Source organism: Empidonax traillii, unplaced genomic scaffold (genome assembly GCF_003031625.1).
Source record: "Empidonax traillii isolate 1590-97213 ecotype Southwest subspecies unplaced genomic scaffold, ASM303162v1 scaffold98:size2021230, whole genome shotgun sequence".
Taxonomy (NCBI): Eukaryota; Metazoa; Chordata; class Aves; order Passeriformes; family Tyrannidae; genus Empidonax; species Empidonax traillii.
Window position 1 is genome coordinate 646,569 of NW_020955291.1, and position 27,646 is coordinate 674,214.

The window sequence follows — 27,646 nt, forward strand, 5'->3', positions numbered from 1 at the left end:
CAGCAATGATTCAGGAGACACTGTAGGAGAGGTTGAAGTTAGTATCGCAAAACACCAATAAGTAGTAAACAAATAATGAAAAAAAATTTTTTCCCATATTTTTTCCTGTGGAACTTCCTTTTGCAAGTTTCAGTACATAGTTGGAGAGAAATACCTGTACTAACTGTAGATTGGAGGTGTTCATCTTAGGAAACTGGGCACGTGTAACTTATAGGCTGCTTCGGTGTAGTTAACTCCACCAGTGCCAAAGGAACGGCAATAACTACAGAAGAGCAATTTTCATTCATAATAGGATTGCTTCTCAACTTTTGGGGCTTTAAGGGTATACTTTTATGAACTCAACTTTTTGCATGATACGTTTCACTTTGCTTGTTTTTTTGTACATACTTAGTTTTCCCATAGCCTCCTCTTCCTTCCCCACCATCCCTCTGGGATTCAGGAGCATTGATGTACTATGCTTGTCTGTAACATTGAAAACAGAGAGGGTTTTTAATGATTGAGCTCTGATTGAAAGCCTTTTGAAATCAGCTAAAAGATTGCCAGTTGCTTCAGTGGGTTCTACCTTGGACCTATAGGTCCATTTCCTTCTCTTACTGATGCTGCCAGTCATTCCATGTGCATGCTTAGCACTTGCTGGATGAGCTCATGTTACTGTGTAGCACTCCTAAGTTTACTTCCATTTCTCACTAACCAATAACTGTGCAAATGGTACAGGCCACCCTATCATGATGACAGGCCATATTGGAAACCCCCCACAAGTGGAGAGGACAGCAATTTACGGTATATCCAGGAACAGAACCAGAAGAATTTAGGAGGAGTCCAAAGCATGGTGTACCAAGATAAACTCATGACGACTCTCTGAAAAACAGCCATCTTCATTTCACCTACCATCTTAGATGATCATTGCATTCCATGGTCCTTGTCTGTCTGCACTATGTTTAAAGTGTATTGTGCATAAAGTGTGTGTCTTTGTATGTACATCCATCCTTGTTTAGTGTTCATGGACATTCTTGGGAAAAGTGTTCTCCATATCTTTGTTTAAAAAAAAAAAAAAAAAAAAAAGTCTTGAAAAATCTTTTGTGAATTCTGGTAAGAATTTTCAGTACCCCGAGACCAGAAATATTTCTACCATTTTCCAAATCTATCACCCTCTGCCTGCTGTTGAAGATCAGCCATTTGTGCCTTAGTTATTTTTATTATCTTATTTCTTTTGAAATAAGTAGGTGAAGTTTGAAAACCTTGATTTTAGTTGACATGCAAATAGGAGTTTGGAGGGAGATAAACAGAATTCACACTGGCAATCAAAATGGCTTGTGGGCCACCAACAAAGGGAGCCTACTGAGGTAGTTATAGGTTCAGATGTCATTTCCTTTTAATTTTTGTGTTCTGCAGAAAAAATAGAGGTGCTTACCTAATTTTGAAAACAAGTATAGGGAAAGAATACTGTAATAAATTTCATGGAGTATGTGTATTTTTTTTTTGACTTACTGATTACGTGGATAGCATTCCCCAAAACCATACCTGCTGCTATAAAGGCAAGAATGTTAAAAATGAATCCTTGCTAAAAAGGGTGCTGCTGGTGACTTATTTTTAATGTGATTATGGAAGTGAACTATACAATCACATGAAACTACCTACTAAGAACTTTTTCCTGAGTGGATTCAAAACACAGCACATAATTGGTACATTACAACATGAGGATGATGCAGTGAAATAGCTCTATTTTTTTAAAGTTAGACGTTTGCAAAGTTGAATGTACATTTTACAAACCTAGGACTTTGAATAGGATTGGCTGGTATTTTGATCACTTGCTGATTTTTTTGTTTTGTTTAAACTGGAAATCATAGTGCCATCTTCACTCGTGCATTTGTTTTAATTAGGCCTTATATCTGTGGTCTCTGAAGTTGTTGGAATGAATGATTCTTCATTTGGGATGTTTTTAAAATGAAGTAGTTTTTAACTTGATTTTGATAAATACACATTTATAAATGGCTATAACCATGAATTTTTTCAGAGCAAATTTGATAGTTTATAAGTTTTTGTGAAATATTTGTTTACAAATGCTATCTTTTAATATTTGTTTTGATCTGTCCTGTATGTGCTAAGTACAAATAAAAAATGTCAATCTTGTTGTTCTGATTATGCTGCATTATTTATTTTTTAAAGATTTTGGGGGAAGGTGGATAGATATGATATAATTTATGCTTGTACCTATTTTGCCCTGTAGTCACTAGTGCTGTGGTGGATCAATGTTTTCAGTCTGTAGAGGAGGGGAAAACAAAGCAATTGTGCACTGAGATGTGAAAATGCCAGAGTAAGCCTAAGGTGTGTAATCACAGAGGCTAACTTTGGTTTCCTCAGATTAGTCTTCCTCTATTTCAGCAGCATTTTGTTTGAGAAAGGAAGAAAGAGAAACTTTGTTGGAACCTCTGGAACAAAAGTCTAGTGTAGCTGATGCTCTGAAAGCGCTCTGGAGGAGAGTTTTTCAAATACTCACATTAAAGTGGGGTGTTGGTGCTTCGTGATTTGTACATCTCTATTCACAATACAGTATTATTCTTGTCGTATAACTTCATCAGCTTCTGTGTGGTTTGTTGTCAGTGTTCCTCCTCGTCACGTGTTGTTATCTGTGGTTTTCGGTTTGTTGTTGAAGGTGCACTGAACAAGGGATCTATTCCCTGACAGATTGCAAGGAAATACAGCACAAGACCTAACCAGTCCTTAAGAGTTAAAATGCCTCATGCAGGATGTCTGCACATTGGTGAAGGACAGCCTGTGGGATTTATGCGTTCTGCGTTTTGTGTGTGTCACCTCAAGGGAAGCACTTGTCATTCTGCTTCTCTGGAGAAGGATCTCACACGCTCTGCAATCCCCTTTCACTTTTTTGTCCCGCATCCTCCTTGCTGTCTGCAGAAATCTGTACCAACCAAGTCACTGAGTGATCAGCTAGGTAAGAAGAGATCAATTTCTCTGTCCTTCCTTGCTCTAATCTCTGGCTTCTTATAGCTAATGGGCTAGGATGTGGTTGGGAAGAGGGAGTATGTCTGCCTATTTCTTCTCTAATCTCAGCATTGCTCTGACCTGTGCAGCTTACGTCACCTGAACAAAGGTGAATATGGATGGTATCTGTCTGAATAGGGTAGCATAAAAGACTTGCTTTAACTTTTAATCCACAGTTGGAGTTTTTTCCCTAAAATCAGCACACTCATAAGTCACAAATTGTTTTGAACAAGTAATATAGACTTTGTGATGCTAGTATTACAGTTTTGTGTTTGAAGCAACACTAACCACTGCAGCTGAAAACCAGGTTAAATGTGAAGAGGGGAGAGAGAAGAAAGGTGGAAAATGTTAGGTTAAGTCATCTGTTAAATGTAGTAGCAACTTCTGTTTAAAATATTGGGAAAGCTTCGGCAATATAAATCAATGCTACATCTTAAATTCATGGTGCTACAGGAAGCCACTGATAGTTTATAGGCACAAACTCAATACACAGGCTTGATAGCCCTGGAATGCGAGTGTTTATACACTGTATTGAATTATTTTAACTAGGAGTTCCTCGTGAGGAAATGCTGCACAATTTTTACCAAAGGGCATGTTATACAGTCATTTTAAGTCAGCACATTTTAAATGTGTTCTAAAACATACAAAAAAAATTTTTCTGGGAAAAAAAAGCCTTGTGAATTGCCTGAAGGAGGTCTCACCTTCTGAATCCAAATGAAATGTGTTCTCAGGGGTACCTACTGAAATGCATGCACAAACTTTCTCCACCCTGTTCTGAAGTGTGTTCATTGTGCAAGACTGAAACCTTATTTTTACAAGTCCTGCATGCACTTGGAAACTTCTGTAATCTGATTACAGGTGATAAACACTATCCTTGCATCAACTTGGTGGAGGGGACAAAGGGGAAGTCTGAGTACAGTGGTAGGCATTGGATAAATTACACTGAAGTCCACCATGTAATCACTTGTGTTCTTCTATGTATTGGAGAATTAGTTGATACATCCTGGCTGAGGGTATCTTCTGATCATCTCTCTGCACACCCTTCTCCTGCATTTAATAAAGCTGGAAACCAGTTCTTCCCTAGCAAGGCTAGGAGAGAGCTTAGCCTGGCTCTCCGCTCTGCGTGTTTGTATTTGCAGGGGCACTGCTTTTGCTTTATAATAACTCTGTAACTCTACATGCTGTCCCCCAGGAGCTGGTGGGAGAATCAGAAAGCTGGTGACAACACATCTGTAGCACAGGCTGAAATACATCGCTCTTCAACCCCCGCCAGGCCCTGGCATGCAAACTATTGACTAGTGTTGAATGCTGAAATATGATACTGAGCTAGAATACTGAAAGTGTTGTCACTTTCACTATATTGTTTTAGTGTGGGCTTTTTCTTTAAACTTTCATTTTCAGCTGATGTGAGTCACAGGCAAAGTGAACAAAGGGATCAGGTTTTATAATGCATTTCAAAAGCTGGCAGCTGGGGGTTTTGCACACTTAAGGGGAAAAACCAGCAAGTCCTTCCAGACCCTTTTATCAGTGAACCCAGGTGCAAAATGACCAAGAAAAGAATTGTTTTCTCACATTATGTATGGGAACAAAGCATATACTATGGCCTTGCAATGTAAAATGTAATTTTCTGTTCCTTCTGGACAAGCACTGCAGAAGATGTCTCTTCAGTCTGCAGAGAAAGTGTCAGAACTTGCAAGTAATATTGAAAATGGAACTTCAGGCTCTGGCAAGGAATGAGCTGGGGAACATTGAAGATGGCAGAGGAAAAATGGAACAGTGTATCACTTGCTTCTCAGGCATCAAAGCTGGTGAGATGGAGTTCTCTGAGGGGGAGGAGGAAGGCAGTTCGGCACTGAAGTCATCGGTTTTCTGAGGAGCAGTCGTTTCAGTTTGTGAATCAAGCAGGCAGCGTTACTGTCTAGCTTGAAGGAGAGAAGGTTCGATACATATCCATCTAACCTGGCACACCAGATCTCTGGAAAGACTTGGTGATGAGTGGTTTGCCTTTTACTCTGAAAAGGAGAATCAAGGGAAACAGACTTGTAGGGGAAATGCTGTTATTGCAGCATCACTAATGGTAGCCAAAGAAACCAGCTGGCATTAGTGGACATAAGTTAGGAACTGTATTTTTTAAATTGATTTAATTGATGTAATTTTTTAATTGATCTCAGACTTTGTGTGTTGTGCTTTGAAAAGGGTCTGATCCACCAGGACCCTGGCTTCTTTTGTTAAGACTATGCTAGCTATGAAACTTCTTTGAGAGTCAGCTTAAGCTAGCACTCTAACCAAACTTGTGCTGCATTGTGTGAATGGTGATTTTGAACTGTTTTAGAATATATAATTACTTGCCATATTACAGTCAAACTGCAAATGCTTGGAAAAACACAGTGTTCCTATGCTGCTCCCAAGTTTTAGTGTTGAAGAGCCTACAAGAAAGTCAGTCCTCCTTGCTCAGCAGACACCAGGCACACAGAAAGATACAGGTTTTGGACAAAACCAATCCTAGTCAAATTAGATAAGAAAAAAACCTGTAAAAAGATGGGGCACATTTTTCTGTCTGCCTCCTGCAGTAGAAAATGCAAAGCAATGTGTGGTAGTGATGAAGACTTTGTTTGTCTTCCCTTATTTTCCAGCTACTGTTATGCCTTGAAGTGACTGGCCCAAGAGTCTGCCTTTCTAAGTGTATGTGCTGTTGCTCTTGTCACCACTTCACAAAAAAAAAAAAAAAAAAAAAACAACCACCAGACAAAAACTTGATTCAGTTGGAGTTCCTCCCTTGATATGATTCATTTTCAGTAATAAAGCTTCTGCCGACTGAACGCTGCTCTCAAGTACTTACTAATGACTGTTTCATGACTGTACTTTAAAACAAAACAGCTTTTTTTCAGTTGGTTTCATGAGTGTTAATCTGAATTTAATTGTAAAGTTCACATATCAAGCTTCCCTGTACATTCTCCTGCGGATTTAAGTAGCTTGCTAATCAGAAAATACGAGCATGTCTGTAATAACTTGCATATTGCTTTTAATTCCTGCTTGTAATATATCTTCAGTTTTGAACAGGAAGAAGAGATGTTTTGATTTTTTTAAAAAAATACTTTATCTCACATCCAAGTTTCCTAAAGATGATTTTTTTTTTCTTCAGTTGGAGTCTTGGCAGACTTGGCACACAGATTGATGGCGATAAGTTCCACCAACCAGATATCTTAGAGCCAGTGTTACTTTCTTGTTTTGTGTTTCTGAAATAATGGCTTTGTCTTGACTAAGGAACACCATTTTTCATTTGGTGGCACCTTATCTTCCATGATGTGTTGCTTGTATCTCTTCAGAAGAAATCTAGTTTCTCTCTAGCAGAAGATGCCTTCTGAGAACTGAGGAATCTGCCAATTTAAAATTAGGATCAATGTTGAGCTAAGGCTACTGGGGAACCAGTGGAAGTGCCCCTGAGGTTCTGTTTTCAAATTTCTGCTTTTGAATCTACTGTCCTTTAAGTTTGTAATGTGCTTGGGGGGGTTATTTTCCCCATTTTCATCTTTTCCTTTTCCTCTTCCCTTTCTTATTCCTTTTTATAGCACTAATAGTATGACATTTATTTTTAAACTATCAAGCAGCAAAATCTGTAGCTCATCTTATCAAAGATGAAGATGTGTAATCCAATACACAACAACAGATGTTTCATACAGGAACAGTTTGGAAAACCTGTAGTTCTTGGCTTACCAGTGTCTTATGTTGATGGATTATAAAAAGCAGTATTTCTTTTTTTTTTTTTTTTTTTAATGGAGGCAATGAAAACCATCCTCTACTTTCTGAGTCATGAAGCAAATGAAAGAAGTAGCCACCTAATTAGTAGTAGTAGGTATACTGATCTAATACAATCAAACTCCAGATAAGAAGCTAATTATTTATAAGTTACTTTTTCCTCCCTAAACCCATAACACTCTGTGGTGCAGTTATAATCACAGTGATTTACCTGCCATTACCAATTTCTGTAATTTTGTGATCCTTAGAGAAGTAGAAATACAAAACATTAATACATCTCTAGTGCTCTCTAAATTGTATAATTACATACTAATGAACTCAGTACCTAAACAGATGAGAAGGTAGCTGTGTTTCTTTTCATCTCTGGGTGCCAAGGCCCTGAATATTAAGGCCTTACTGGCAGGCAACAGGGACAGTACCATGGTGCCTTCAAGCCATATCTTTCTCATCAGTAGGAGAGTAGGACTCAGACAAGAATGAAGAGCCCAGAAAAAAAAAAAAAAATGGGTCAGGGAAACAAAAAGCTCAAACAGAGGCTTTAGGAGATGCAGAGTTTTACAGTGGAATGTGCAGTGGGAGGAACTAGAAAATGAAAAGCAATGAAGTCTGCTAGAAACTCCGGGAATGGAGAAGACGAAAAGAGGCAAGGGAGCTTTGAGATTTCAACATCTGTGTCTTCAGCACCTAGGGCTCACTGAATCAGTAAGCAAGGCTGATTTGAAGCAAACTTCAAGGAACTTCAGTGTAAAACAGAATGCTTCTTCTACATCAAAAATTTTAGCCCAGGAGGGCTTTGTTTGTTATCATTTATTTTCAGATTCAACTGTTATATTTAATGTGTGTGTCTCATTCTCGATTTCTGACTTCAGAAAAAAGCCCCTGTGAAAATGGCTTTTAAGAAAAGACAAACAGTTTCTTGCTGTAACTCAGATCAGTTGCCCAAATATTGCAGTGAGAACCTGCCCAGAGATAGCGCAGGTTGCAAGTTTGTAATTAAAAAGCCCTTGCTGTGCTGAGTGATTGATTTTGTGTTACTTTGACCCACTAATGCTGTCTTTTAGTAGCTAAGTGAAAAATTCTGTTCTACCTTCATAAGAGCAGCTTGCTGCACACTTTACCTGTTCATTGGCTTTACTGGTAATGTGTTAAAAGGGCAAAAATCTATAACCTAAGCTGAAGTAAGTTGTGTGGCAATGGAGTTAGGTTTGTTCATTAGGTTTGGTCTTTAAAGTTACGGGAAATTAAAAGACATATTTTTTTGGAAAACATTAGCAGTATTCAGAATCTGGATAATTTAGAAGCATGAGACTTAGGCTGTTTGAGTAATTTCTTTTAAAACAGGTTTTTACCAAGGAGTTTCAGGAGATTTTGTAAGATCGGAATATATTGTTAAGCCAAATCCAATGGATTGGCTTCAAGGCTAAAGTGATTATACCTGTCTAATCTGCTAGATGCAAGGCTGCTGTGGTTCCTGGTTTCGGAGCCCAGCCTTTAGAGATGCTGAACATGCATTCTTGAAATGAAAATGCACACAGAGCACCCACTCAGCCAGCCACACTGAGCAGAAGAGATGAAGAGCAGTCCCTTTACCAGCACCTGCATACACAAATAGCAGCTCACAAATGTGGGACAGCACAGGGAGCTCCATCCTCTATGCATAAACCCCCACAGAAAATCGGACTACGATTAAGATGTCGTAGACTGTAGTGATTGGAGCTTGACCAGCCAAGCATAATGGCCAGTAGCCTGCTTACGTGTGGCTGCTCACTTTCCTCACCTTTTCTCTCGTTCTTCCCTGATGCACTTGAATTCTTCTGTTTCCTTCCCTTGTCTCCTCTCAGTTACCCATGCTTTTTCCTTGCACTGCTCCCAGTTTTTTTAAGTCCATACTCAAATTTCCCAAGGCTGCCTAGGTAGTTTGGATCTTACACAGAGTTACTGATACAGTTTCCTAGACAGTGTTGGCCTTTCAGGGTTGTTCTCATGCAAGATTCCCCTTGAGGGTTCTCGTGTAGCCCTACCATAACTACCCATGAAGTTCAGCAATCCTTCAGGACACGCTCTTGTAGCATTTGTTAGCTGCTTGCACTTTCATCTTTTGTGTCCAGCAGCTTCTTCCCTCTCATCCCATGATTTCTCATGTTCTCCTGTTAGCTAAGCCTCAGTCCTGTGCCTGCTTCTCTCTCTCCATCCTTTGGCAGCAATCTGATACTGAGGGCAGTAGAGATGAGACAGGGATGTGCTCAGCTCCCAGGACCTGAGTCATTCAATGGGTTAAGTGATGGGAAAAGCTGTAACATGGCTAGCAATCTGAGGTCAGCTGCAGGCTGCATCAGAGCCCTCAATTCCTTGCTTGATTTTGTTCCTATTTAACCTGAGTTAACTTGTTTGGATTAGCCACCCTGAATTCTTTTATTTCCCAAGGACAGGCATACATTGTCTGCCTCTGTCTGAAAGGGGAAGGCAGCACTGACTTGGGAGAGGATCTTTTCTGTCTTAGAAAATCTTATGCCTGCTTTTCAGAGTTTTTTCATCTACAAGGATATCTGGGACAAAGAATTTTTTTTGACAGGTGATCAAATATCATTAGCTATTGTTATTGTTAATTAAAACCATTTCTAAATGAAGAAAAGCAAGTTTGGTTCCCCAGTGGGCATATTTTGCATGACAGTCTTGTAAGAGTATTTTTTTAATGATCTTTATGTAGATAAGGTGAAATCTATGAGGACAATGGCTTCATTGAGTTGAGATTTTTGTTTCTTGGTATTTATTAGAACATGCTTTGCTGCAGACTTTATTCTCCTTGAGGAAAATTCCAGATTACTCTTGCTTCAAAACTTACTTAGTTTAGTATTCTGTAGTGCAGGAAGCTGCTGCATATACTTTTATCTCCTACAGGAGAAATTCTTTCTGCTTACACCGCCATTTCTTAATACGTTTTTTCCCCATCACCATTTTCTTTTCAAAGTTGTCTGGGAGAAGGCTTCTAGCTGCCCACTGCTTTCTGAGATGTCTCTAGGAGTGGGTGGGGGCTGCTGGTCATCCCTAGCAGCAGAGGGAAAACTTTGCAACACAATATTCCATGCCTTCCCTCCCTAAAGGAAGCAAATGGGCCAGCTATGTTGTCCTGGTTTCAGAGCAGAGCATGGAAGTGTAACATGACTGTTAGCTTTAGTTATACTTCTCACAGTTTTGGAAGGCACTTCTGACCAACAAAAAGATCTTGGTTACATGGTGCAGGAAAGAAAAACAACATAGGTTTGGTTTTAGTGACCCCAGTTCTCCTTTACTTACAAATACTGATTGCTTTTGTATGTCCCAGTCCTTGGCTGCAAAAATGAAACTTCATCCTCTTTCCTTTATAAGTAGTCCTCTGACTGTGGTCTGTGCTCCTTTCTTTTCTAACCCTGAGTCAAGTCTTTTGCTTCAGTCCGATAGTTCTGGCTATTAATTGATCCGCACACATACTGCCGTCTTCCTACCCCCTCATTTTCTTTTCATTCCTCTCTGCAGAGACATTTTCAGAGTGCGCAAAATTCCATGTCTCTCTGTGCCACTTGTCATGCTTTAGCAACACAACGGCTATGAGAGATTCTAAATATGATTAAAGCAAGTTTGGCTAAAAATTCAGTGTGGTTTTTTGGTTTTTTTTTTTTAACTTCTTTTGAAGTGTTGGCAGGGAATAAACCCAAAGTCCCTTCCATTCCTCCACCACCCCTGCCTAACCAAAGGGAGAGACTAAACCTGAAAATGAATGTTTGGCTTAGCATAGGTGTTAGGTCTCATCCCCCCAGCAGCCACACTGAAGTTTCACATGCAGAGGCTGCTTTTACTACATACATGTCAATATATATACATGTTAACAAACATTGTTAACACTTTCCCTGACTGCCATTTGAGAGCACATCTAAAGCGCATTTTGATATGCTGGAGAAGGTATCACAGCAAAATGATGATGGATGATGCGTCTCCCAATGCATTCAGTACCAAGCCAGCAGTGTGGATTTTGCTGCTGAAACCTGCACGAAACACCATCAGGCTTGTTCTGAACTACAGATGGTGGAGGATCGAGAAGGGTTGTGAACGTGTTGGCATAAAGCTTGAGGATTTTTAAATACTGGAAAATCGCAGTGGTTTGTTGCAGGAGGAATGTTCAAAGCAAATAGAGATGAGTGTGGTAATTATTGAAGATTAGTTATCACAGTCAGACCTGGAAGCCTGGGATGTCTTTAAACTGCTGGTCAGCTATAGTAGGGAAGGTCTAAACTCTTGGAGAGTCATCCAAGAGGCATGATAATTTGAGCCTGCTTTCTGCTATTGCCACCCCTAGCCTCCCCAAGGAGGGGAAAGAAGAAAGCTCCTCTGCTTGCTCTTCAAGCATAACTTCAGGCAAGTGGGAGATGCCTAGAGGAAGAGTGGGGGAAAGGGGAACATGGGCAGGGTGCATGAGTAAGGCAGATGAAAGATGTTTCTTCAGAGCTACACAGTTACATTCTACGGGAGGAAGAGGATGGCAGCTGTGAGGATGGCATGAAAAGGCAATTACTCTTTTTTAGTAAGTCCCTTGTCACTCACAGGGTACAGCAATTTGGGAGTCTTCTCATACCAGCCTGTCATGGATGAGAGAAAAGTCCTGAATGGGTGTTGATCTTAGCACATCAGAAAGAGTGGGGCACAGCTCAGGAGGAATGACAGTGTATGCTGTTGGGTAAGAGTAACCTGCTTCACGCTGAGGTAGTAGGGCTCAAAACCTGGCCAGTTTAGGAAAGGTGTTCTTGAGAATCATGTTAAATGTGAGTCAACAATCGCAGGCTATATAGAGAAAAACAAATGTCATGTTCCAGTGTATAAACACGAGTAGATCCTGTAGGACGTGGGAAGCAACCCTTCTTGTTTAGAATGTGTTTGCAAGGCCTCCGCTGGAATGGGGTCCAGTTCTGAGCACTGCATGTTGGAGGCAGAGCAGGGAGCAGCCGGCTGGACAGGGGTGGCAAGATGTATCAGAGCTGTAGGAGATGTGTGACCTGTGAGTGGCAATGGAAGAATTCAAAGCTCTTCAGATGCTGAAGGGTGATATGAAGGGCCATTTTCAAAAACATAGGTTTCTGTAGCAAGAAATAACCTTCTTACTGTGTCTGTGATGGATGGGAGAGAAAATAGCAGGCTTAAATTGCAGTAAAGGAGACAGAATAAACAAAGAAATGTGCGCAGTCATAGTGAGACACTAAAATCAATTGCACAGGACGGTCGTGGAGTCTCTGCTAGTGAAGGTGTTGGAGGTTCAGTTCAGCTGATCAGTTGGGGTAACACAGACCTTGGTTTTGAGGGCTTTCAAAAACCTTTCTGTTCCCCATTTTCCTCTGTTCTCTTAACACTTACTGTATGTGTGAATTGCACGCTAGAGACATGGTTTAGTAAGGCAGTAGGTGACTGGTTTACATGAAATTTAAGAATGTCAACTGAAAATAGCTTTTCAGGTAAAGTGTGAGGAGCTTAAAATTGGAGCAGAGGAATAGTAATGTAAATAAAATTTTTTAAATGGGAAAGGTAACCAGAAGATACATGTTATTCCTCTATATGCTGCCTTTTTGGTCCGAAGAAAGGAATTGTGTGTTTGAGTCTAAAGGCAACACCAAATATTTTGTGGACTTTAGGTGGCTTTTTTGAAGGTTCAGCCTTCAGTAACTGAATCCTCTGGAGTTCTTTGCCTGAGTGAGGGACAGAGGAGAAAGAAATGTTTTCTTCCTTTACACAATAGCCTGTAGGGCCTTGCCTTATTTTGCTTGAAGGACAGGAATTGGTTGTATAAGAAGCAGCTGGACCTTGTTGAGAAAACTACACTGGTAAATAACAGAGGGGAAAGGAAACCTGCAGGACAGCCAGTAAGCTGTTAAAAGGTGAAGCAAGGGTGTTACATTGGCACATTAGGATGGCCAAAATGCAGGTACAAGAGAAAGGATGAAAACTGCTACCTATCCATGTAATGTACATAGTGTGAGAGCGTTACTTGGTGTCTGAGGAGCAAGTGTGAATACCTGGAGAGCTTAGAATATGGTCAGAAAGTTGTTTCGTTGAAAGTAGTGATTTATTTACCTCAATGGATTGGGAAGGATGCATGAGCTTATTTTCTATTCAGGTAAGCCAGATAGAAGCAAGCAATAGAAAGCAAAGTTAATGACAAAAAAATGCATTGAGGGGGAAAACATAAAGTCTGAGGATTGAAGACAGTGGAAGAACAGAAAATTAAACAAAAACCAGATGTGATATGTAATAATAATGATGCCACCTTGTAGAAACTGCAGTAAGATGTCCAATGTGACTCTAAAATATTCAGCAGAGAGTACACAGAAAAGGAATACTCATGGTATTTTTGTTTGAGTATTGTTGGCTTTTCTAGTCAACTGGCTCTGGGGCTGCTATAAGGTCTGTTGTTTATGATTGCTCAGTAACTCATTGGTCTAGTAGTGAGGGTATGTGTGTAAAAGTCCACCCTCATATCCATCAGAACTGCAAGAGTTGGCTAACCACTGAGATGAGTTTGCCTTAACATCTGTCAGTTGCTGTCAGCCCTGGAAAAGTTATTGCCACATCCTTTTAAATGGGCCGGCAGTTTGAACATGGGATTTCACACCAGGGTACACTGCCTGGGTATTGACACTCTGTCTGGGGCTTTGTGACCTGTCCTCAAAGATTTCAGTACCTATCTGAACATTAGCTTTTCTGGACCACCTCTTCTTTGAAATAATGGTCTCCCTGCATTTTACATTTTACATGGTGTGAACTCTGCTCTCTGGACAGTCAAGAAATACAAGTAGTGCATTTGGTGCATGCCAGAGGGCAGTTCAGTTGGCTCATTCAGTTGCTCAACTCATTCCCGTTTTAGCATGGAAGTTACATCAGGTCCATAGCAATATGGTTTTCATTTTGAAAAGACTAGTTGAAAATTTGCTAAACCAGCCTGCCAGTGGGTGAAATGAAAGGAACTCCTAAGCATGTGGGGTTTTATGTTTTGGAAAAAAAATAATGAATTATAGTCTGAAAAAAAAAAATGTACTGAGGCTTCGGCCCCAAACTGATCTTGTTTCCCATAAGGCTTTTAACCATGCGAACAAAACCACCTATCCCCTCAGTCAAAAAAATGTCACTGTCACCACGGCACTTGAAGGGGGAGTGCAGGAGAGCTGCTACAATTAGTGTGCAATTTCGTTAGCCTGTACCATTTTCCCCCTGTAGGCACTTGCTTGATTTGATTGTAAAAGTGAGGACTTAGTGCAGTTTGAAAAGGCAGACCATTCCTGGATTATCTGAGCTCACCAAAGCTGTCCCCTATGGATCAGACACCTATTTGTATTGTTTCCCTGGGTCAAATAAGGCATCAGAAGTGCCTTTATTGGCAGTGGTTGATACATGCCGGGAACCTGCCAAGATTAATATACACAACATTCCCCTCCCCACCTCCTGCTTCCAAAAAGTAACCAGAATAAAAGTGTTATTCAATTACCACCCAGTAAGAAACCTCATGTTGTCAGAAGTTGTTACTAAGAAGACAGTGGTTATTAATGATGTACCCAGTTGCGTGCTTCAGTATAACTCTGGAAATTATACAGATGTGTTTATTTGCAGATGACTGGTTAATTTTGCTTTGAATCACTAAGTAATCTGCAGAGAACATATGTAGCAAGTAACTTAGGTATACTTTATTCATTGTTCCTTTAATTATTCTGTTTGTCTTTATTCCATATTGTCAGTTTTTTGGCTGCTCTTAGTAATAAAAGCAAAATGAAAATCCATGCAGCTGAAGATATAATTTCTTTAGCATCTTTCAAATAGTCAGGGGATTCATCTCTTCTTGGAATGAATTGATTTACTGCAACTACTGTCTAATACAAGACTATAGAATAAGTTAAAACCTTATAAAAATTTTAAGCACTCCTCTGAGGAAAGCACAGTCAAGTAATTTGCAACATCTATGTAGAGTTATCTCAATCTTTTTTGTTTGTTGGAGTGGAGAGAAAATATAATTTCTGGAAATTCATCGTCATTTCAAATAATAAACTGATACAGCATCCATTAAAACTGTTGAAGAAAAGTAGCAGTGTCATATGTCACATCTGAGTTAGAGATAGTGAATTAAAATGTCATTGTCCCCATTTCTCCATATATTATAGACTGATGATAGTTCTCCAGACTTAACATGTGCAAAAAAACCCAACCAACCAACCAAAAAAAAAAAAAAACCACCAAAACCAAAAGCCAAACCAACCAACCAACCAAAGCATACCCCAAATCCCCAAACTAGGTAGTGTACCAGCATAGTTCAGTTACCTTTTTGACCAAGTGCTGTTTTTTTTATTGTTGTCTGTAAAATCTTTTATTTCCAATGGTATCTTTTCCCATTTTTTTCCCCAAGTTAGAAATTTTTTATACAGCTATTTTGCACCAGAAGTGTAAAGAACTGAATTTTCTCAGGAATGTAATGTTATTCTGGGACTGTTCCTTGGTCTACTCTTTGGAAAATTTCACTTTAAAGGAGTTATTGTTTGATGCCTGACACCTTTCCATTCCTAGGGAAGATTCTAGCAGAGATTGTATAGTGTGTAAAATCAAAAATAATTCTGATTCTAAAGTCAAGCAGAGGCATTCTTTTTTCTCACCTGATGGATCTTGTGTAAATAGAAAACTGTAAATATTTGGGATATACCTAGTTAACAGTTTTACTTACAAAAAAAGCATGCATTTTTTCCCAAGGAAGTTTTCACTCTGTCTCTCCAAAATACAGTTGGTGCTACTGTTTACTGATCTAATTTGAACTATTTTGTAGCTATCCCTTGAACAACAGTGATCTGCACCAGTTCAACATTGAGGAGAATGGTGGAACACCATATACTGCAAAAATACCTGCAAGGCACCACCACCACCACCGCCATCACCACCACCACGCGAATTACAGCGCCCTTACTCCCGACAGCAAGGACATTGTTTCTGGAGTTCCAAACCCAACCAGTAAGTCCACTGCAGTGAATGTTGTTTCAGTAACTGCGCTGCTTTCAGGTTTGTCTCTGGTAAAGAGGGAAGGGAAAGGGGAAAAGAGAAAGGGGAAAGACATACATTTCAGTTTTTCTCTTTGAGGAGTATGTATCCTGTTATTATTTGCTGGCTTTGCAGCATGTGCAAATGGGACAAGATTTGCAATTTCCTGGCTTTGCTATGGGGTTTCAGGATTTGGTGTTAGATTGGTGTTCCACGGCTGAACAAATACCCAATTAGTCACAAATACTGAGTCTCTAGCCACTTGGCACAGGCTATTTTTTCATTGTTACTATTTGTTTATATAGTTTCACAAACCTATCTTCATCTGGTTTTGTCTTTTGCTGATCTGCCCAGCTGGCCTTCAGCCCTCATTGTTTGAATCTGACTTGTGCTTTCATGTCTGGGCACAAGCAGCAGAAATTTTGGAGAACTAAGCATACAGCATCTTGCTTTTAGTTTGGGTAAAGGGATCAATTACTGCACAGCCTTACCTACCATGACTGGAATATGCTTGCTTCCTTGGTGCAGAAATTCTGGGCTTGTAGAAAGCAAAGAGGAGAGAGGCCTATCTGTTCCTGATGCAGCCTTGGGGAGTTTAAGTCTCTGCTGCTGAAAATGTACAGGCATTTTTATGGGTATGTAGCTGGGCCAAATGTTTGTAGGTTTACACAGGAATGGGAAGAGAAACATCCCTGTCATTGAGCAGCCCTACTTTTTGCTCTCCAAATTTAAAATCTTTGCACTCTTCTGTGTGAGATACTGGAGCTGTGTAAGAATTTCAGAAGATGCACAAAATAAGATACAATCTATTATTTTCCTTGTTTCAAGGAACAATTTCTTCCTTTGACCAGTTTCTGCCTTCATAACTGTAAATCACTCTGAGATAGGCATCCATTATGGAAACTTTCAGCCTAGTCAGTTAATCTGACAATTTTCAAATTCCTGAAACCATGGTCTTATTATGATGGTGCTGGGTGACCCTGACTGTAGGCTGTCCCACATCAGCAGTAATAGACAGGCAGCTACCTGCACAACCACTTTAATCAGACTTAGTTTCAGAAACTCAGAAACATTTTCTTTTATTTTCCTTCCCCAAAAGAAGGAGATACTTTCTAGAAGAGAAGCTCAAGAAGCAAAACGCAAGGCATGGTAGACATTTAAGGAAGCAACCTTAAGCAGCAATATGACTTGCTTGCTAGGGCTTTGAATGAAGCTCCTCCCTTAGGAGCAAACTCCAGGAAATGTGTTGTTTTCTGTTGGCTGTGTGCTGCACAGTGGGGTACCTTCTTGCTGGGAAGCACACGAGGCTGGCATGGAGCACCGCCAGCATGGCCACCCCCTGCACAGTACAGCCACAGAGGCCCAGAGCAGGCTGCTGGGTGCTCCTGTGCCACCCATGAGCATCTGCATCTCAGCCCTGTTCTGCAGCAGCCAGCACTGTCTGGGAGAGAAGTGCAGACCATCCTGCTGGGGAACTGCTGGGCGGCTCACCTGGCCCAGCACCCGCCGGACCTCAGTCGGTCTGTCCTGGGGCCGCCCTGCGTGCCAGCTGGGCGCTGGCAGTGGAAAGATGCTGCTGGCAGGGCTGCGCTGGAAAGCCTTGCCTGGGCTATCGGCCTGGCACAGTGGGAGGTAGTGACCTTTCTGGGGGGTGTGCCAGCCCATATTTTCCTTTCCCAAATTAGAGCTGAAGCATGCCAGGAAATTCATTCAGAGCCAGTTCTGCTGCTGCTGCCGAGTGTCCCGACCCGGAGGGCACTGCAGGCCCTGCTTTCCCCATCCCCCTCCTAGAGGCTCCCCCTGTCCAGCCCATGGATCTGTGTCAGCCTCACAGCACCTCAGCTTCAGCCCCAGCAGTGCTGCAGCAGGGCTGGTCTCCAGCTCCCCACAGCCCTGCCATGGGCCCACCTGGAGGACAGGAGGTAATTAAAGAAACAGCAAAAAACACACAGCGAGGGGTGTTTATTCCAGCACTCTGTCTCCTCTAGGTCACACAGCTTTCCTGCTCCTCTCTATTGCAGAAATAACCCTAGAAAAAGCCTAGGAAAAGCACAAGGGCGAACATCAGGAACAGTTCTCTTGGTGCCCAGTGAGTGTTACCTTTGAGGTAAAACTGGGGCCCAGGAGGCTGCATTTCCTCCCCCAGGCACGAGGAGGGTGAGCCCTCTCCCCCAAACCTTGCACTGCTGGTGGGGGAGCAGCCTCCCTGGCCTGTCCGGCAGCTGCCATGCTCTGAAGGGGACTTCAGCAGCCAAGACCTGTGTGCGGCACCTGCTCCTGGAGACAGATTAACCTTCCTCTTCACTTTGTCTGCTTAAGGCTATTTGATTCAGGAGAGAATTGGGGCTAGTTTCTGACATGGCCTAACGCCAGTAGCGCCAAACACCAATTCCCAGTTTCTTTAAGGGAGCAGAAAGGGACCGGACACCTCTGAGGGGAGGCTGTGGTGCAAGCATGCCAGATGCTCCCAGCTGAGCTGTTAGGCAGCTGTGCATGCTGTGTGCTGGCTTGTATTGACACAGGCATGCTGCCCCACAGCAATGCATCACTGATCCCCTGCGGAGACCTGTACTTGTGCATCAGGCTGGAGGTGCAAACCTGATTTTCCTTGAAGAGGCAGTCTGTGGTTGATCCTGGTATGTTTATGCTGTGAGAGCAGTGGCAGTATGGGTAGGACCGCTTCCCTTAAAACAGAATCAGTTACCCTTTTGCACTTTGGGGTGACAAGTCTAAGTGCCTTTTCGAGGGGGCTTGGTTTGGTTTTCATTAAAATGCTGCTCAGGCTATTGCATCTGAGAAAACTCTCTTTTAGAGAACTCGTGGTAAAGGTTCATAGTGTGTGTACTGGAATGGTTAGGAGAATGCCAGCTGTCAGTTAGTTATCTGGGAAAGCACACGTGGCGGAGTGTGTGGGACAAGAAAAAATCGGGGAGAGGAGACATTATCAGCGGTCTGTGTCAGGAACATGAGGATGTGGGGGACTGACGTCTGGCTTCAGGCTGTGTGGAAAGGCCACTGCTGGGAAAGGGTTTCTAGGAAGTAAGTGGTCACTAACTTGGGGACACTCTCAGGAAAGTGGAGGCTTGTGACCAAAATATCTCAAGTGGAAATGCCTGAAGAGCAAAAAGGTCTCCTGGGGTAAATGTGCTATCTTAGCAGAAACTTCTCCATGAGGCTGACAGAGATGACATCAGCACTTCAATTTGCCTACCTTGTGGTTTTCCAAGGGACCACACGTGTTTTGTGACTTATTCCAGTTGCTATGGACTGGACTCATCTCTGAGTTCTGAAATGGTTTTAAATTCATCTGAAGTGGAGCGTGGCATAACCCACCAATATGTAACCAGCATCAGGCTGAAAGAGGGGGAAAGCATCTGCCTTTTTCCCCACTTGGTTCTATTCAGATAAAGGCCAAAATTCCAGTGCCATTAGCAGGACACAGGCAGGAGAGAGGGAAACAACAGTATGCCCAACCAAAGTTCCCTTTAAATAGCAGTGCATGTTTCTCAGCAAACACACAACCTAGAACTTTGTTACAGAAAACAAACTCAGGCCAGACCTACCTGATTTTTCACATTCCAAGTAATTTGTCTACTTCAATTACTGGAGAAAGTGAAATCCGGTGAAACAAATCCAATGTGTGTGTTTATGAAGGCAGTTCAGCAGATGTTGTTCTCCTGCATTTGGCCTGATAATCGTATTTGCGATGCTGCTCTTCACCTCGAAGCTCACAAACACACATACCATCTTCTCTCACAGCACATCTTCCCCCAGCATGTTTGCAGAACCCCAGTCCCGAAGACCACTGTATTCAACAGCAGTTGGCCTTGCAGCACAGAGAGGGCGAGCTGCTTGCAAAGCCTAATTGGCATGGCAACGTCGTGCATGGATTACCAGGTGCACATGAGCAGACTCACCGGCAGCAGCTGGGGCTATCACTGAAAGCAGATGCCAACAAGTATTTAATGCAGCTCATAGAATTTTTTATGACAGAAAATGATGAACGGGAAGAGGGGACCCAGCTTGCCTCTCGAACTCTGGGCTGAGCTTGTAGGTTATCACTTCTAAAAAGACATCCTTTATTACTGAACTGCTCACTACAAAAGACCTTGCATAACCCTAAGCTGGCAACAGTACTGAGTTTCAAGCTGAAAACAGTGCTCTGAAAAACCACAGCACTGCCAGATCCTTTCTTGGAATGAAAGTCTGGTTTTGCCAAGACTTACCGCTGACTCAGGAAATTTATGCCTTTTGTGGGACTTCAGTTTTTTGCCTTTTTTTTTTAATCTGTTTTCAAGGTTGAGTCAAAAGACTAAACTGTCCTACTTGTTTTCCAGAGCTATCCTTTAAACAAAAGAAGCAGCTTAAAAGTCCATTTTAAATCATAGCAAAAAAAAAAGAAAAGAAAAAAGTCATCGTGTCTTATCTTATGGCTATGGTAGTTTATTCCCAGGGTATCATTGAGCAGTTTCACAGTGTCAGCTGTGATGTGAGACATGCTGAACTCTGGCAACCCCTGGCAACACTGGCTTGTGATGAGAGACCACCAAGGGGAGGTCAATACTGATATTGTAACCCCTTCTAGGACTTTATTACCTCAGGGTCTGATAATGTTTCACTAATACCAAAACCAGATTTTTGCTTATATCCCTATAAGCTGGTTTTAGCAATTTGCCTCTAGTCAGCAAAGCCCTTAATGTATATTTAAACAGCTGTAGAATTAGATCTTGAGTGAGTAATATTTAATATTCTTAGGACAGCTTAAGAACCTGATCCAAAGCAAACTGTAGCCAGTGCAAGGTTTTTATTGATTTCAGTGAGCTTTGAATCAGACTCCAGAGATTACTGGATTGTTCCCAATTGTTATTACCTAGAATCTGTGGCAAAAAGAAATACAGGAGGACACAGAGATTAGTTAAATGATCACATGATGAAGTTTATTTTTCTCAGAGTACTTGCAAATATACATATATATGCCACACCACCCCCAAGATGTTGACAGAAACCTTTCAGAGCTGTCTCAAAAAGTACTTTTCCTTGTCTTGCTGTGTCGGTGGCTTGCTAAAAATCTCTGTTGACAAAGCACAGCAAATTCCTGACAAGAGTCTTAAAGAGGCTGGCATATAAATAAAGATGTCTGAGAGAAACCAAAAGCTATACTCTAATCTCTTTACACATCACATGTTTTGAAAGTGGCACCTTGGCTGCATAAATAATCCCTCTGGTGTCAAGTGAGTTTTAGAATATAGAGGTGGTAGAGGTGGGGGGCGGGGGGGTAAGGAGAGAAGTATGTAGCTTAAAGCTGGCAAAAGTCCTGCTGAAATGAAAGGATGGGTGAGAAGGAGGAGGGGGAGGAATTGTTTGCTAAATAGAGATGCCTGACAGGCATAATTATGAAACATTTTAGAGGGTCATACAGGGAAGATGCTTTGCTGACCACTGTCTCTTCAAATAGAATTGAGTGTCTTGCTCTGCTGTTCTTCTGTAGCCTCCCTCATACTGTTTTTTTTTTCTTTCTTTCTTTTGGGCATCTTTTTAGAACTGAGCTCAGGACTTCCCCTTCTTTATGATGAAACTTCTCATCTGAAGAAAATAGAAACAGAGAGTGTGAAGGTAGTTGGACCATGGCCAGCCCTCCACGTCAGCATGAACAAGGTATAGCATATACATGAATACTTTTACGTATATATGCCAGAGCCCCTTTGTCACTTCATATTCAAAAGCTGCTGCTTTTTCACCTCCAATTCAAATCAACATTCATCTGCAACTGGCTTGATTTTTAATCACCTCTCACCATCTCCTTATGGGACTGGGATTTGGATTTTAGATTTAGCATTTCAATCAACTTTGCCTTTTAAAATTTCAGAAGCTGCTGCAACAATGTTATGATGCAGTTTTAGTTTAGTTGTGAAGAGTTAGTCATCTAGGGAGCCCAGAGCTGTAAAAAATAACAACAATTTAAGTGATAAAAAAACAAAAATCTTGTTTTTCTACATGAGGAGTCCATGTTATGCCTTAAACTCTCCCAGCATCTGATGTTAGTGGGTGTTTTATGAGTGAGTTTTTTGTCAAGGATGGCAAAACATCCATAGAATCATAGAATCAACTGGGTTGGAAAAGACCTCTGAGATCAAGTCCAGCTCTTGATCAACCCCACCATGGTTACTGGACCATGGCCACTCAGTGCCACATCCAGTCTCGTCTTAAAAACCTCCAGGGACAATGAATCCACCACCTCCCTAGGCAGCCCATTCCAATGTCTGATTACTCTTTCTGTAAAAAATTTCTTCCTAATATCCAACCTGAACCTCCCCGGCAAAGCTTAAGCCCGTGCCCTCTTGTCCTACTGCTGGTTGCCTGGGAGAAGAGAATGACGCCCACCTGCCTACAACCTCCTTTCAGGGAGTTGTAGAGAGTGATGATAGTTACAGAGTCATAGAATGCATGTCCCGCTGTTTCTGCCAGAGATCAGAGGCCAGCAGGTTGGTGGCTGCTTGTATCCATGTGAGGTTAAATTCACTGTGCCTGCACTGTGGGGTGCCTTGATCTGAGTTTGGATAGAGCCACAGAGACCTGGACCTCTGTTTTGCAACCATGTTGGTCCTGGGCTGGACCCAGTGAAGTCAATGCAAGCATTGCCACTGGCTTCAAATGAGGTGAGTCTGGGCCCCCAGTGATTGTACAGGTCTGTTAAAAGCGAAGCAGAGTTTTGAGAGTTTTCTGTCAGCTCAGGGGAGAAATCAAATTACTTTACCTTGGTTTTACAAAGCCTTGTTGTTTTTACTTTTACAAACAGGCTTTTGTTATTTATATTATTTTAACAAGCATTAGGGAAATTAAAATCAAAGGGGAGATGATCAAGTGTACCAAAAATACAAGCACAAAGGAGCTTGTGCAAGCACAAAGGGTTATATCCATATAGCAGAGTCTTTCTTTTCTGTTGATGGGAGGCTCCAGGAGATGGAAGTCAAGACTGAAAATCAGTGAGTCAAGTGTTTCTAATAAAAAAATTAAATGTTGGAATTTTTTTCCAACATTGTAGTTAATTGAACTTATTCCATAATGCAGTGGATTTTCTGTCATGAAGATTTCCTTGAACCACGTTCAGGCTATGTCATGGGATAGTGGTGTAGTTCACCTACAGACTGCAGTCCTTATGCCTTATGAATGTGGTCATGACCTATGTCATGATTTTTGGAGACTTCTCAATGAACAGATGAAGATGGAATGGTTTAGACTTTTTCCCAAATCTATTTTATCACATGTGAGAAATTGTCAATTTGTCTGGTTGGTTTAAATGGAGATTAAAAAGATAAATCATAAAGTAAATAAACTGGGGTGAAATAGAAGTAATCTTTTTTACCCATGACCATTTCTCAAGTTGTCCTTTTAGAAATACTCTTAACTGGTAATAAGTACAGAGTTTTTATAGGCAAAGCTTGTTAAGCATTGGCATAGTTTGCCAAAGGAAAATTCTCCATTTCAGATTGTTCCAGTGAATACTCAGGTCTTGTGAGGGGACTTTTGTAGTTCTGAAGTGATTACTGATATCTGAGTCCCAGGTGAGAGCATTCACTCAAGTGCAATGTCCAAAACGTATTTTAAAGGACTGTCCTATTGAGCTCATTGACAGCTCAGTTTGTAATATTTAAAGGGCTGAAGTGAAGTAAGTGAGAGGACTCTCTCCATGTTGACCACAGGGCACAAGTGGATAAACCAATCTGACCTGTGTTGCACAAAAGACCCAAACAGATGATCTTAATGGTACCCTTGTGATTTAAAAATGAGTAGATTTATGGTCTTTCTTTTTTCTTTAACTGAAAGCTTAAAACCCTTTAGTCCTGTATTCCACCATACTGTGCAAGTAATCTCAGTAGAGTCCCTGTATATTCTGCCTGGCAAAGCCTGACCTCTGATCCTATCGCTCTTATTTGTTGCAAATCTGTGAAGGGAGAACTAAGCTCTTCTATAATTAATGGTTTTCTTTGGTTTGTCCTTAAACCTCTAGAGTCTTGTCCACAGTCAGATGAGTTATTTATTTAAGGACTAATTAGCAGAACCCAGTATGATAGCAAGTCAGAGCTTCACAATAAATGCAGCTGCACAGTAAGTGCAGCCTGTGTCTGCTGTGGTGAGACTGCCATCAGTCAAAGTTTAGCTGATGGAAAAGTCTTGTAATGAGCACCAAGAGCTGCTAAATGCTTCTGTTTCTGGCAGAAGCTTAGCAAAAAGCAAGGGTAGAGACATGGGCTGTCTAATGAAATCCCTCCCCTGGCAGTCATAGAGGGTTTGGGTTTAAGAACTGGGCAGGAGTCCCATGAACAATGGTTACCATGCAAATTAAAATGAGGCCAGTCCTTCAAAATTTATTAAAATTACTGTTTTGAGCCATTTGAAAATTGTACATACTCTTGAAACTGGGCCAGAATCACTACCAGAAAACACCTCAATGATCCAGCCATCACATTACAGGCTATGGGTTGTGACAGTGATTCATTCTGAAGTTCTTTGGCCCCTTGCTTATGGTTTGTTCTTCAGACATCATTTTCTGACCTAGGTCCTGGTAAAATGTGCACACAGAGTCCATAAAGCTAAAACCAGTAAACCACAGGTCTTTGAGCTCTGAGCAGAGACTGGAGTTGCCTCAGCAGATGGCTTCTCCAGTGAAAGAGAGGGACATGCTGTAAATATTGGGCTAACCCTGGGCTAAAACGCTGTGGAGCATTGCCCAGCACGGTGGCAATGAGACACTTTAGACAGAATTGATCAACCACGAACTGACAAACTGTGACAAGTATTTTTCACTGAGACTGTGGCCTTTAAAGTTCCTTTGGTTATGGTAGTTAACTAGCTACTCAGTCTGGCAGCAAACAGATTTTAATGAGTGGTCAATCTGTCTAGTTTCTGGCAAAAAAATGGAACATTAACACCTCTCCTGTACCACTCTATTGATTTCTGGTCTACTAAGCGCTTTGTATTCTCTAGTTTTGCATCCCCTGAAATATTATGCTTAAACTAAACCAGTGAAGCTGTCAAGAAGCTGTTTCATTTACTCTATTTTTGAAAAAAAAAAAAAAAAAAAAGGCAGTAGTTTCCACATCTATTGTGAAGTCTCAGTTTTCACTCCCTCCCTTTCTGTTGCTAATTGTTATTTTTTGAAGCAAAGTGCTTTTGGGCTAGAATTTGTCAGGCTTAATAATCAACCCATAGGAGAATTAACAAGAAATTGGGTAAATTAGATTCAGCAGTTAATTAATTTGATTGCCTGCTGCAGCAAACTTTGTCTCATGGGAATGATGAATGGATGTGTCCAATCTCTTTCCCAGAGCTGTTTGGTATAGTGTACCATATGTCTGTCCACCTACTGAATGATAAAAGTCCATTTCAACATGCATTTCATTTCCTTTGGTGCTAGCACACTCCTTCATCTCCAGGAGAGACAAGCCTAAGTGTTGTAGCTGTGAATGTATTTCTGATTTTCTTCGTGGAAGTCTTTCATTAGAAAAATATGTTGTCCCGTCTCCCACTCTGTGTGTGTGTGTGTGTTTGTGTGTATGGTATAAAACCAAAAATGTATTGTTAGCATTTCTGAAATCTGGAATCTAGTAATTATTAGCCCAGATGTATTTATTACATAAAAAGAAAGAATAATGACACATTTCAAATTGTTTCTGCCACTTTTCCTGATGTTATACTCACCCTTCCCCTACAGCCCTGGATCCTAAGGTTGGTGATTTCATTCTGGTGGGGTCAGAGGGGATGTTATGATGGCCATAGAATCATAGAATTGTTTAGGTTGGAAAAGACCTTCAAGACTATTGAGTCCAACTGTTAACCCAGCACTGACGAGTCCATCACTAAACCACATCACTCACTGCCACACCTACACATCTTTTAAGCACCTGCACGAATTGTGACTCAGCCACTTCCCTGGGCAGCCTATTGCAATGTTCCATCCAGTCAAGTTCATGTTTTCTTCTTCCTCGCTCTAGAATATACTTTATCATTTTGTATGTTTGCAAACAAGCAATTACATCTTGCTCTTTCTTCATTGATCTACATCTCCACATTATACTCAAATTTACTGTAGATGGTGGCTTTTACATTTGTATGCTGTATACTCTGTCTTCACTCTCTTCATTGCCTCTAAAACCAATTTTTTCCAGGTCAAGCTCTGCACTTTAAATGGCCATTGGTGAGTTGTGTATAGCTATGAGCGGGTCCCCAGTGCCAACCTGTGCCCCTTGTGCTGTCTCTTCTTGTCAGCACTCCTCTACCAGGTGTCCTGTGTCTTCACTTCTTAAGGCCCCCATTATCATACCAGCCCTACATTGCTTTGTACTACATATTTGCATTCAAGTCAAAAATATCTCATTCTACAAAGAATAACTATTTGTGTTACAGTTCCCTATATAAAATTATTGCTGTTTCAGCAAGACTTAGTAGAACAAAGCTGCAGGCAGATTGAGAAAGCTTCAGACAGAACAAGCCTGATGTGCCTTACTGTCTTTGCAAACTCTGTTCAAAGATTGGCCTTTTGCTAGCAGGATAAGACCATATTACAGAGCTGCTCAGTTATACAGATTGATTACTTGCAAATGATACCACTTGCAAAAAAGCTGTGAAACTACCTGTCCTGTGCATGACTGCAAAGCCTAAAGCTACTGCAGTTCCAAAAATCATTCATAGTTTAAGAAAACCCACAAAACCAACTCACTTTGCTGATATATCTGAGACTCTTGCTTGTGATACACTGATCAGAAAGTATGTCCTGGGAAATGTGACTACTATGGCCCAGTAAGACTATTGTGAAGCTTGACACTGACAGAGGAAGGATCTAATGATACTGAGCAGTAGTGTTTTATAAAATAAATTTGATACCAAGACAGAAAGAGCTTTGCTTCAAGGATAAAAGCATAACAAGATTTATCAGGAGTTATATATTTCATTAGACCAACTGATAGATGACATGAGGAAGATCTTTTGTGTGTGACAGCTTAATGAGGGGAGGAGGGATTGTTGTTTTTTTTTCTAATTGTATTTTTTTTCTAATAAATAAGTTACAGTTTTCTGCTTGCACATTTTGCCTCGCATAAGAATAACATGTAATTATACAGGTCTTATCATCATGGTGTCTGTTTGTAATTGATGTTAGCTATCACATGGGGAAAAAAATCAATTAATCTCCTAGTGGAAAGGTGGCAAAAGAGTCCACACATTTGTAGATGTATGCACATTTGTAGATGTAGTTGAGTCCCAGGACATCTTCTATAGCTAATGTACTTTCAGAACCTATATATCTGTGCTGTCTTTGTTAAAATTTTACCTCCCACTAGTAGAGATGACTAGCAACAAAGAATAGACCTAGATTCCTAAAGAAAATATTAATTCTATTCTTGAGTTATGTCCAGTAAAATACATGTTTTAAACATGCTCTTTGGCTAAGAAGAGGCTATTGATAAATTCACGGAGGTGAAAGATCATGAATCTTGCTCTTGGTACAAAGTTTGATGTGGAAGAAAGCATGAACCTTTAAAGCAGAGCAAATGGAAATGTTATGTACATGAGTGGTATTACTGGGTTTCATGCAACTATTTTTATATTCTGTACTTGTACTTAATATTCACTTGCAAACTAAAGCCAGTGTCATCATTATCTAACACTGTGCAAATCTGCCTTCAGTTCTAGTACCAGCAAATGTAATTGAATTTAAAGTAAATGTTTGGGAGGAGAAAAACAAGCTCAAGACCTCAATTACAAAATGAAAAAAATGCCTCTAGTTTTATGTGTGTTTGTATCTGAGCTTGTTTGACCCACTTCTATCCATTTAATTGCAATTCTCCAGTGTTCTCCTCTGGAA

At 40.9% G+C, this 27,646-nt stretch overlaps 1 protein-coding gene across 6 annotated transcripts in view; it reads left to right on the forward strand.

Moving 5' to 3' along the window:
* Window positions 1-27,646, forward strand: part of EPB41L4B (erythrocyte membrane protein band 4.1 like 4B) — a 166,963-nt gene that overhangs the window by 82,145 nt on the left and 57,172 nt on the right. For 5 of the 6 annotated variants that reach the window (XM_027881874.1, XM_027881876.1, XM_027881878.1 and 2 more), the window contains exons 16-17: window positions 15,578-15,759; window positions 21,326-21,441. In XM_027881874.1, the coding sequence (XP_027737675.1) occupies window positions 15,578-15,759; window positions 21,326-21,441 (298 nt within the window). Of the gene's footprint in view, window positions 1-714; window positions 2,140-15,577; window positions 15,760-21,325; window positions 21,442-27,646 lie in introns of those variants that run through there. The other variant, XM_027881880.1, reaches the window with a different exon arrangement.